This window comes from Brassica napus, chromosome C1 (genome assembly GCF_020379485.1).
Source record: "Brassica napus cultivar Da-Ae chromosome C1, Da-Ae, whole genome shotgun sequence".
NCBI classification, from domain to species: Eukaryota; Viridiplantae; Streptophyta; class Magnoliopsida; order Brassicales; family Brassicaceae; genus Brassica; species Brassica napus.
Window position 1 is genome coordinate 24,634,641 of NC_063444.1, and position 12,441 is coordinate 24,647,081.

At 37.2% G+C, this 12,441-nt stretch overlaps 1 protein-coding gene across 1 annotated transcript; it reads left to right on the plus strand.

Annotated features, from left to right (window-relative positions):
• The first annotated feature begins 10,040 nt into the window (after positions 1 to 10,040).
• LOC125580867 (two-component response regulator ARR5) lies at positions 10,041 to 12,229 on the plus strand. The gene is made up of 5 exons (XM_048746114.1): positions 10,041 to 10,392; positions 10,474 to 10,550; positions 10,637 to 10,714; positions 10,803 to 10,873; positions 11,623 to 12,229. Exons 1-5 carry the CDS (start codon positions 10,242 to 10,244, stop codon positions 11,795 to 11,797), a joined length of 552 nt encoding a protein of 183 aa, XP_048602071.1. The 5' UTR covers positions 10,041 to 10,241; the 3' UTR covers positions 11,798 to 12,229.
• The last annotated feature ends 212 nt before the right edge of the window (positions 12,230 to 12,441 follow it).

Genomic DNA, 12,441 nt, shown 5'->3' on the forward strand with positions numbered 1-12,441 from the left:
TTATTCAACTTTTAGTATTGTATTGATTTGAACTGGAAACAGTTGCGACTTGTGAGTAACTTTTGGCCACTACGTATGTGTGCGCGTGATCTTCTTGATCCTTGAAAAAATCTTTTTATTTAATTGTATCAGAGAATAACTACAATAGTTTGACTTTAGACTCACAATTACTTTTGGAATTTCCAGTTTTATTTTATGTTTATATTAATACTACCAGTTTATCATATTTACATCATTGTAGTTGTCACTGAAATTTGATGTATTTTTTGTAAAACTGGTGAGAAAAGGAGTCTTTTGTGAAGAAGATAACTTTCTTATTAATGGTTTTCAACTTCCCTTCAACGGATTACATGAAGAGATGATATATAGAGAATGATGCATTCAAGTAAGACAAAGCATGAGACAGCTCAACATATGACAGCACACAATCCTAAGGTCTCAAAACGGTTTGATAGCTGTATCTCCTTAGCTGTATGAGCCGTACGAAGACCACCTTTAGGTGTCACAAGCTTTGTGCCTCTGTTACCGTTGGCAGATGACTGGGACTTTGAAGACAGAACCGGTTCTGTGGGCTTTGGGTTTATACACCCCCTCAAACTTGGGGCATGAGGCATATTGATTCCAAGTTTGGCACGCAAGGCACATAAGGGTTGTTGTGGTAGTGATTTGGTGAATATGTCCGCCAGTTGAAAAACTGCAGGAACCTGACTAACCACAAGAGCTCCAAGTGCAACACGCTCACGAATATAATGAAAGTCTGTGTCAAAATGTTTGCTACGGTTGTGAAGAGCAGGATTGGCCGTCAAGTAGACAGCTGAGAGGTTATCACAGAACAGCTCAGGTGTGTCAGGGAGAGAGATACCCATCTCACCAAGCAATGAGGCTATCCACTTGAGCTCTGTTGCAGTGATTGACAACGTTCGATATTCCGCTTCTGTCAAAAATCGTGAGACTGTTGGGTGCCGTTTTGCGGACCAAGATATGATGTTTGAGCCGAGGAAGGTGCAGAGACCACCTGTGTAGCGGCGTGTGTCTTTACATACAGCCCAGTCGCTGTCGCTGAATCCATACAGAAGAAACCCTGTCTTCGCATTGATGTTCAAGCCTAGTCGACATGTTGCTTTTAAGTACCGAAGGATTCTCTTCAGGTTTGAGAAGTCAGCGACAGTTGGAGAGTGCATCTTCTGGCACACGTAATTGACCGCAAATTGAATGTCTGGTCTTGTCAAGGTCAGGTACTGGAGCTTTCCTGCTAGACTGCGGAAGTAAGTCGGGTCTGAAAAAGTCTTATCTCCACCAGGAACTTTGTCTAGCTGTATTGGTAGACGTGTAGGCATATGAGCACTATCAGACATCCCCACAGTCTCAAGAAGATCCAGCGTGTATCTCTCTTGACATAAGAACAAACCATCAGAGTGTGCTTGAACTTGTATGCCAAGAAAGTAGTGAACGGGCCCCATGTCCTTCATTCTGAAGGTTGTATTCAAGGTCACCATAAGCTTCTCTATCAGCTTTTCATTATTGCCGGTTAATAGCATATCATCGACATAAAAGAGGAGGTAAATGACATCTTCACCATGGTGATAGACAAACAAAGAGGGATCTCCATGTTACATTTGAAGCCAAACTCGAGTAAGAAAGTGCTGAATTTGTCAAACCAAGCTCGCGGAGACTGACGAAGACCGTATATATCTTTCCTTGGCTTACACACATAGTGAGGTTTCTCAGTGTCTTCTATCCCCGGAGGTTGCTTCATATAGACGGTTTCTTTGAGATCTCCGTGTAGAAAGACATTTTCTACATCGAGCTGCTTAATGTTCCAGCCTTTGACCGTCGCAATATGAAGGACTGATCGTATAGTCGCAATACATACCACATGACTATAGGTTTCAACAAAGTCTACTCCTTCAGATTGCTCGTTCCCGCGTGCAACCAGTCTTGATTTTCTCTTGTTTAACGTACCATCTGCGTTGAGTTTGGACTTATGAACCCAACCACTGCTTATAGGCTGGATTGCGGGATCTGGTGGTACGAGATCCCATGTATGCGTTATTTCCATGTTGTTTTTCTCATGCTTCCTAGCATTGTTCCAGTTTGGATCTTTTAGCGCTGTAGAAAGAGACTTTGGTTCAGGGTATGGAGTCTTGACAGATACCATAGCATATCTTGGGTTTGGCTTTCTGATTCCGTCTTTAGCCCTTGTAACCATTGGATGAATTGGTGCTGGTTGTTCTGTCTGATGTGCCGGAGATGCAGGGGAAGGAGGTAGGGGAGGAAAGTCATTATCAGAGAAGATCGAAGTAGCAGGCATATGAGGCACATGAGCTTGACTTTGTGCTTGTCGTGATGGAGGAATGAACTCCTCAATGATCGGTGGAGGAACTGTTGGTACCGGAGCTTGATAGTGTTCAGACCTCCAGGCAAACAAAAGAGGAGTATACAATGAAGTAAGGAATGTCTTGTACTCCTTTAGATATGGAAAGCTACTTTCTTCAAACAGAACATGCCTACTGATATACACCCTTGCCGACGGTGGATGTAAGCATCTGTAACCCTTATGCTTCTCACTGTATCCAATGATGACACAATGTAGACTTTTTTGATCAAATTTGTTCTTTCCATAAGGTCGCATGAAGGGATAACAACTTGTTCCAAATACTCTTAGTGATGAGTACACAGGAGGCTTGCCTACCAGCATCTCATATGGGCTCTTGTTGTCTGGTAGGGCTGAAGAAGGCATCAAGTTCCCAAGGTATGGAGCTGTTAAAAACGATTCCACCCAAAGTTGGTGAGGTACTTTGCTCTGAAACATTAGTGACAAGCCGAGTTCAGTAACATAACGGTGTTTTCGCTCAGCAAGACCGTTCTGTTGTGGCGTATGTGGGCAAGATAGTTGTTGTTTGATCCCACAAGAAGATAAATGAGCAGTGAATTGGTTACTTACAAACTCGCCACCACCATCACTTTGAAACACTTGTATTTTGCTATCTAGTTGTCTTTCTACTAAGTTCTGGAAGCTCAAAAATGCATTAAAGAAGTCTGATTTCAATCTCAAAGGGTACATCCAAGTATAGCTTGAGAAATGATCAAAAAAGACTGCATAAAACCGAAACCCTTGAGTTGAAACAACTGGAGAAGGCCCCCAGAGGTCACAATGAACTCTTTCTAAGGGTCTGGATGATACAAACTCAGAACTAGAAAATGGTAAACGACTAGACTTTCCCAGTTGACACGCCTCACAGAGCTGACGATTGAGCTTATTGAGATCTATGGCCTTATTTGCTGAGAGACGCTGGAGAACTTCTTGGTGAGGATGACCTAGCCTCATGTGCCAAACATCACCACTTGCAGCTTGCCGTCTGTGAGAATAGAAAGCTCTGAACTTCAGGTTCTCCAAGACGTACAAATCTTTCTGCCTAACTCCTCTGGTTAGTAGTTGCCTTGTCTGTTTGTCTTTCACAATAACACTATCAGCATCGAACTCAATAGAACAAGGATAATCTGCTGTAAGTTTGGAGACTGAGAGTAATGATTTTGTCATCGCAGGACATATAAGAACGTCATTAAGAGGAAGATTACCTTGAAGACTAGGCAACATTGCAGTACCAATGTGAGTTATAGGCACAGATTCACCATTTCCTACCAGAACTGTGTCATCACCCGAGTATGCCTGAGTAGACTGAAGTTGAGACACGTTGTTGGTGATGTGAGCTGTGGCTCCGGAGTCAGCATACCACTCATGGCCAAAGTTGTAAGGAGATTCTTGAATACGCATAGCAGCTAGAGCGGTGTGATACTCCTCAGCCTGGTAAGAGTGGTCGAATTGTTTGTAACACTTGTAAGCGGGATGGCCAAACTTGTTACAGATTTGACAAGTTGGACGATTCTTAAGAGCAGAAGAAATACCACGACCAGAGGACTGACTGATTTGTTGATGAAAGCCACGACCTTGTGTGGAGTAGTTCCCTCTGCCACGAGAGCTACCACGACCTCGACCACGATAAGAGTAACCGCCTCTGTTCGTACAGAACGCCTGATTGAGATATACATCAGTGGGAGCTTCATATGTTGCTAACTTGTCGCTGAAGTTAACAAGCTTGAAGATGACGTCCTCAAAGCTGGGACCGGGAAACTCATCCATGGTGCTCTCAATGACGGTGGAGATTGACTCGTATTCTCTTCCTAGACCGCGGAGAACCCCATAGATCTTTTCTTGTTCAGACAGAGGAGCGCCAATCGAGTCAAGCTGATCACATATGGACTTAATCTCAGCGAGATAGTCCGAGAGAGACCGAGAGCCTTTCTTTGTTGTCTGAATGGGACTCTGAAGCTCAAGTTTTCTTGTTGGAGAGACACGGTTGTATTTTTGAGCAAGATAGTACCACAACTCCTGAGAGGAACGAAGACCATAGACGCTTTTTATCGCAGTTTCAGACAGAGATCTGATGAGCCAGGCCATGATGTGCTGATCAGTACGGACCCATTTTTCGTAATCAGGGTTTGTGGTCTCTGTAGCTTGTTCTCCATTGTTGACGGTGAGAGTCGGAGGAGGTCGTGGAGTCGCGCCGGTGACGTGTCCAAGCAAGGATTGACTGTTTAGGAATTGCTCAAACTGGAACTTCCAAGAGAGATAGTTTGAGTCATTTAGTTTTAGGGTAACACACTGGGTGATTGTTAAAGGGGAATAAAAAAGATCACCATCCATGGCTCTGATACCATGTAAAACTGGTGAGAAAAGGGGTTCTTTGTGAAGAAGATAACTTTCTTTTAATGGTTTTCAACTTCCCTTCAACGGATTACATGAAGAGATGATATATAGAGAGTGATGCACTCAAGTAAGACAAAGCATGAGACAGCTCAGCATGTGACAACACACAATCCTAAGGTCTCAAAACGGTTTGATAGCTGTATCTCCTTAGCTGTATGAGCCGTACGAAGACCACCTTTAGGCGTCACAAGCTTTGTGCCTCTGTTACCGTTGGCAGATGACTGGGCCTTTGAAGACAGAACCGGTTCTGTGGGCTTTGGGTTTATATTTTTAAGTTATATCTTAGTGATTAAAATAAGGTTAGTTACAACTCAATGCATTGAAGTAGATTATCCACTAATTATAAATTTATCAATAATCACTTTATTACTGTATTTTCATTTTAACAATCGATTATGTGTTCCAGCAATAGTGTAATGAGTCTCCTAAATCATATTAATGTTGAGTTTGAATAGAAAATGGAGGGGTATTGTTGAACTTTAATTAATTAAAGGAAGCTGTTTCAGACAAAATATGTCAGTTATGAGTCAATATATGCATTGATTAAAAAGCACCGCGTGAGTTAACGTATGCGTTAATTAAAGGTGTCACTTGAGTCATTATATAAAGTGATCAAGTGCAATACGAGAAAGAAAAAGAGAAGAAATAGAGAAGAGAGAAAATTACTGAGAATTATTAGATTTAATCTTTTTTTTTTTTCATAACAAGTTTCTGAAGGAAAATTCAAAGTAAAATTTGCTAGGGTCTCGGTACGGGTGTGTGGTACGGAGATTGATAGTTGTATCCTCAAGATAGACGCCTAGAAACTACACACACCATTGTAGGAGAGAAATTTTGTCTTAGGAGATTTCTTAGGCAAGCCTCTGTCAAACCACAATCGGTTAAGTTGTGAGAAGAAGAAATCTAATTATCTCATAACTTTTTATAAGGGTTTATAAATTGAGTAAGATTTATAAAAGTTTATAAACCCAAACATATTGAGTACGTGAGATTGATTTGCATTGTATTTTGGAATAACAATCTAAGACAAAAAATTATTTGTTCTTTTCAAAGAAAGCAAGATTGATCAAACTACTGCAATTGTGAAAAGTCACATAGAGAAGCCTTTTGTTTTCCGAGGAGTGGATTTCAAAAGATGACAACAAAAGATGCTGTTTTATCTCACGACACTGAATCTGGCACAATGCTTGACTTCTGAAGGACCAGAGTTATCTTTAGAAGGTGATATTCCTGATGAAATTGTTAAAGCTTCAGAGGCATGGACGCAAACGAGTTTTTGTGCAAGAAATATATATATATTCTTAATGCTTTGGACGATTCTCTACGATGTTTATCATATATTCCAAAATTCAAAACAGTTGTGGGAATCATTAGAGAAGAAATACAAGTATGAAGTTGCAAGCGTTAAGACATTCACCGTGGTAAAGTTCTTAAGCTTTCAGATGAGTGACACTGTTTCTGTGGTGAAACAAGTGAAAACAAAATTCCAAATCATTGCTCATGAAAGATATGGGATTGACTGTTAATTCTTGGAATTAGAGTTAAACAAGAGTCATATGGTTATTCACCTACTCAATCTCATTATTGGAAAAAAGTATAATGGCAAGTCAAGTCGTATAAGATGTAGACATGCATGACAATTGCTTTCCAATGGGGTGATAGTATTGGATTACATTAGATCAAAGTATAACTTGGCTGATCCTTTGACTAAAGGTCTATATAGAAAGCAAGTTATTTTCATTTGGAGGAGAATGGGTCTCAAACCAACATAATGAGTCATCACTTGATGGAATCCTAACCTAGAAACATTGGAGCTTCCATGGTCTATGTTCAATAGGAAAACTAGTTGAGGAAGACTCAAGACATTTTACACATTTCTCATTCCTATGAAATAATAATGTGTATCGATTGATGATTAAGGGTTGAATAATTTATACTTAATAATGTTAGTATCTTTTGTATAAGAGAGATATAATGGACTATCTTTAACTGACATTACATATATGGGAGTGATGTCGGTTCACACCTATGAGAATTGATATGGCTAAATTCTCTAGAGCTCTCACGAAGTCAGGATATGTTCAGGACCAAAATGAACACAACCGTATAAAATAGAAATGAGCTGATAAGATATGTGTTTCACTTATTGTCTAGGTTTACTATAAAATGTGGTTAATTCAAGACTAGTTCATTACCCACAAAGTACATCCGATAAGTTGTTACTAGGAAAGGTTCAAGTTCAAAAGACACCTTTTCCGATGCATATTGATTCTATTTCCCAGAAATATTTGAACTTATTTTCTATTCAAATGTGGGGTATTGTTGAGTTTGAATAGAAAATGGAGAGTATTGTTGGACTTTAATTAATTAAAGGAAACTGTTTCAGAAAAAACGTGTCGGTTATGAGTCAACATATGCGTTGATTAAAAGGCGCCGGTTGAGTTAACGTATGCGTTGATTAAAGGCATCACTTTAGTCATTATATAAAGTGATCAAATGCAATACGATAAAGAAAAAGAGAAGAAGGAGAGAAGAGGGAAGATTACTGAGAATCATTGGATTTAATCTTTTTTTTCCATAAAAAGTTTCTGAAGGAAAACTCAAAAGAAAACTCAAAGTAAAGTTTGCTAGGGTCTCGTTACGGGTGTGTTGTACGGAGATCGATAGTTGTATCCTCAAGATAGATGCCTACGAAACTACACACACCATTGTAGGGGCGAAATTATGTCTTAGGAGATTGCTTAGTCAAGCCTCTATCAAACCACAATCGGTTAAGTTGTGAGAAGAAGATACATAATTATCTCGTAACTTTTTATAAGGGTTTATAGTACCATACGTTTGAGTTTATACATAGTTTAGTTCTAATATCTCATGTCTTAGTGAATTGATTATATTCGAAGTATGCATATTAGGCTGTTAGGTTATGTGCTAAATTTGAAATATGAGGTTGGAGGTTTCAACATTGTTTGTTTTATTAATATGGTAAATGTATATGGGTATTTAGGCGAGTATACCTTTTAGCTGAACTCTTCTGATTGTATGTAATGGATAAATCTCTCGACTATAGATAACTAGACACTCTTCAGATCATAGGTGATCAGGCACCCTCCCGACTATAGGGCACCAAGCATTCTCCTGACTATAGGTGGACGGGTACTCTTCCAACTGTATAAGCCCTCTGGTGTGAGAGTGAGGAGTGTGTGCGGGTATGTGACTAAGACCATAGTTTGCTTTTCAGTGCTTTAGGTACCGTTTTTTTTACATATTAGGTTAAATTATATATATTTGAAGTACTATGTCTAGGTCCGTGAACTTCGGGTTTAACATATCATACTTCACTGGATGATTATCTATTATTCACCCCTCTTTCTTCTCTTCGCGGATGAGCATGATGAGTAGTTAGATATCCGTATGTTTTGGTGCAATGATTGAAATTTTAATCCGGTTCTCATACAAGTTTTCGATACAGTTTATTTTGACGACTAAATTTTAAAAGTGCTTCTTTCGAGGATTCTTTATTTATTGTTTATGTATTTCAATCAGTTTATTAGTTGATTTAATTTGGTTTAATTTGACATTTTTGCATAAATAGTACGTTGTTCTTAAAGAAGATGAGATGGATGTTACATTATCAATAATCAATGCCAAGGCATCAAGTGCCAAAACACAGCCCCACCGTTTAACAGTAACATTCCAAAGATAGTTCCCACTTAAAAGATGTTGTCTAGAGAATCAGATCTGAACGGCTAGAAGCATGGACGCAGAATCATTGTAATCTCTCTCTGATGGGACCGGCTAACTTACCTGTTTCATCAAGCTGGAGCTTCATCTTGGCCTTCACTTTTTCATCAGCTGTCTGTTCAAGAAAGCAACACAAGACATTAAGAATCAATGGAAATGACAATCACAAAGATGCACACAAAACAAGGACAGGAAAAATACAGAATCAAAAATCCATAAACAAAGAAAGAACCCCACAAGAATGGTTGTACCAAATGGGAGTACATGGGTTTATCTTAAAACATGTGAAGGATTTCAAACGTAACAATGCCAACCCAATCTTAAAGATGATGTAAACCTACATACTATTTTCTTATTACCCTAACTCCAAAACATTGAAAGGGAGAAACAAGAATCTAACAATACGATTCAAAGTAACATAAGCTGAATCTGGTGAACATAGCAAAAATAAACAAAGGACTTATACCACACAAGGCCTGAAGGTTGAAGTGAGAAAGGCTAATGACAGTATACCATATCATCATACTACCTTAAATTAACCGCAAGTAATAAGTTATAAGGTACTAGTTAATCGCAATGTAATGCGTCGACGTTGGACTCATAAGGAGTTACTGGAAGAACCACCAAACGCATAAGGAACAACATGCACTTTATGCATATGATAGCTTGTAATGAAACGTGTCAAAAGCATTTCTCAACGAGAATGTACTTAAAAATCATTACATTTCTAATCGAACATTAGGTGGAGTGCCGAGGGCACATAGTATGAAGATTAATTGTTTGGCACCTATAACACACATAGTTTTACGAAAAAATAGGCCGACACGTGAAGGACTTAATACCATAGGTTATTCATTAACCGATATACGAATCTGTAACCTGTGTTCTAAAAGCGTTTGTTTGAATTGATATTGGAAGGCCTACTAAATAACGGTCTATATTTAAGTAAAACTTCATTGATTAGTTAAGACAAAGTTATGATTGTATTTAGAATCAATGCAAATAAACAGTCTAATAATAAAATCCTCAAGAAGAGATTTAGCTTCTTTTTTTTTGTTCAACAAGAAGAAGAAATTTAGCTAAAAAACACAGGCAGCCGAAAAAGAAAACCGGACTACTTGCTTACAAACTACTTAAACATCATCAGAAGTTTTCTTTATTAAATGTTTTTTCACCGATTATTACATTTTCTATTTTAGTACATTTTGTTTAAATGAAAAGTTCTATTAATATACGAAATCATCGAAAATGTACAAATACAAAATCAAAGTTTCCATGATCTGAAGATTCTGAACAATACTGGAGAGAAATCGTCATGATACGATCTATGATTTTTTTTCCTTCCAGAACTATAGATATGATTTTTCTTCACCATTCAGAATATTATTTGACTATTCTTATAAAAATAATTTAAAAACTCGACTACTTTTTTCCTCAAAAAACTTTATTGTAAATGATTTTATTTATATTTGAATTTGACAAATTTGAATACTATGACTTTTAGTAAACAAATAATATTCCACGCGCAATCGACAGACAAAATCCCCCACAGATATGCAAAGATCTCTCAGAATCCTCTCGATATCATATTTCCCTCTCTTTTCCCCCACTCTTCCTTATAAATCCTTATTCCTTATCCCCTTCGCAAAATCAAATCTCTCACTTTCTTCTCAAATCAAAAGCAGATTCCCTCTCTCTCTCGATCTCTATCGTTTACCGATCTTTGATTGATATGGCGGAGGTTTTGCGTCCGGAGATGTTGGACATATCCAACGACACTTCTTCCTTAGCCTCGCCGGAGCTTCTTCACGTTCTTGCCGTCGACGATAGCATCGTCGATCGGAAGTTCATCGAGCGGTTGCTCAGAGTATCTTCTTGTAAAGGTAAGAAGGAGAAGTTTCTGTTCATCTTGAGGAATCTGTTTGATGTTCGAAATCTGACAGTTTGTTTTTGAAAATTGTCAGTTACTGTTGTCGATAGCGCCACAAGAGCTTTGCAATACCTTGGATTAGATGGAGACAATAGTTCTGTTGGATTTCAGGTAATTAATTTGATTGTAATGATCCTTAACTAGTGTTGAGATTCCATTCAAATTTGGTATTGAAGTTTTTGAATAATATTTGTCAGGATCTGAAGATTAATCTGATAATGACCGATTACTCTATGCCTGGGATGACTGGTTATGAACTATTGAAGAAGATCAAAGTAAGCTTTTCTGTTGATTCAGTTGATTTGGAAAATAAAAATAAAAGTTTTTGATCTAACCTGTTTTATGGGTTTTGAATTTTTATAGGAATCATCAGCTTTCAGAGAAATACCGGTTGTGATTATGTCCTCAGAGAACATCTTGCCTCGTATAGATAGGTATGTTCTCTTCTACTGTTATCTTAATCACCATCCTTAGTCTTTGTTTTAAGTTCAGAATCATCTACTCTTCTAGGCATGATTAACCAGTTATAGTAATTTTATTAGATTTTGTTGCATTTATTACTTTGGGATGCTCAAAAGTTTTGTTTAGGGAAACTTTTAAGTAATCAAGTTTTTTTTTTTTCTTGAAAGATACCGTTTAGCAATATGCATTGACCTAATTAAATTTATTTTAGTATCAGATTAGTAAGATAATGAATATGATATGGTTTCTCTAAACCATCTTCGGTAACACTGGTGGTGGTTGTAACTTTTGATCAAAGCTAAAGATTTTGGTGTCTCTTTAGTGGGTCCTTGAAAGATTTGATAAGAGGATATTAGGAATATTTAATAATTAAAAAATTGTTTCTTGTGGCCCGAAAATAAGAAAACAATAATCCGTCATAAGTTAAGCAAGATCTTATCTTGAGATTTGATTCTATTGCCGGTGATGTGTTTGTTAATAACCCCGAATTTTTAAATATAATATATGCTTTTAATTTGGTTTGCATAATCTTTGGTAGGGTCATTTATAAATCCAATCCTCGTGATATCACATGCATTTGTTTATTATTAAGAAACCATCTTTACCAAAATTAAAGTATAATCATGTAGTTGCTTGTTGTTATGAGCTGGCAATTTTCTTGTTCCAAATCTATGAAACTTTATGGAATTAGATCACTAATATTTGCTTCTGTTTTATACAGATGTCTTGAAGAAGGTGCTGAAGATTTCTTATTGAAGCCTGTGAAGTTGGCTGATGTGAAGAGATTAAGAGATTCCTTAATGAAAGCTGAGGAAAGAGTATTCAAGAATATTATGCACAAGAGGGAGCTAGAAGCTAATGATATCTACTCACAGCTAAAACGCGCAAAGATCTAAGTCTTTTTTGTTCATATTCCACGATATGATCTTATAAAGCTTCGTATGAAAGGCTAAAAGATTCACACGCACTTTAGAATTTCCTGATTCTTTCGGCTTTCAATTTTGAGAAGTTAACCTTTTTAGCTGACAGAACCAGTGAGGACTGAGGAAGGTTTTTTCATAAATAGAAATGTAAATTTTAGACAGAAGAAAATTTGGATTCATTAAATTGGGAGGTTTTTTCGTAGTTTTTCTTTTTCTTCACATGAATTATGTAAAATGATAATGTTAATCGTGGAAGTTTACTATCTAGAAACCTTAATTCTGGCTATCAAAACCAGAGCCGTGCTTACCATGGTTTGAAAAAGGCTTTGTTTCCGATGTGTAATTTTTAGGACTCCTAATTTCATAAAATTATTAATATACAGTTTTGGATAGATTTTCAGTTGATTCTGAATTTGACTTTGTTTTCGATGAATGATTTTACTCTAAATAATTTTAATATGTGTTAACTAAAATACAAAATTAATTTAAAAAACTGATACGGTCCAATTCACAATTCTGATTTTCGTTTTGCTTTTATTAAATATTATAATCCAATTTTTCCTTACCAAAAGTTAGTTTTTTGTATTTTTATTTATACATTATGATAGTTTGGTGAA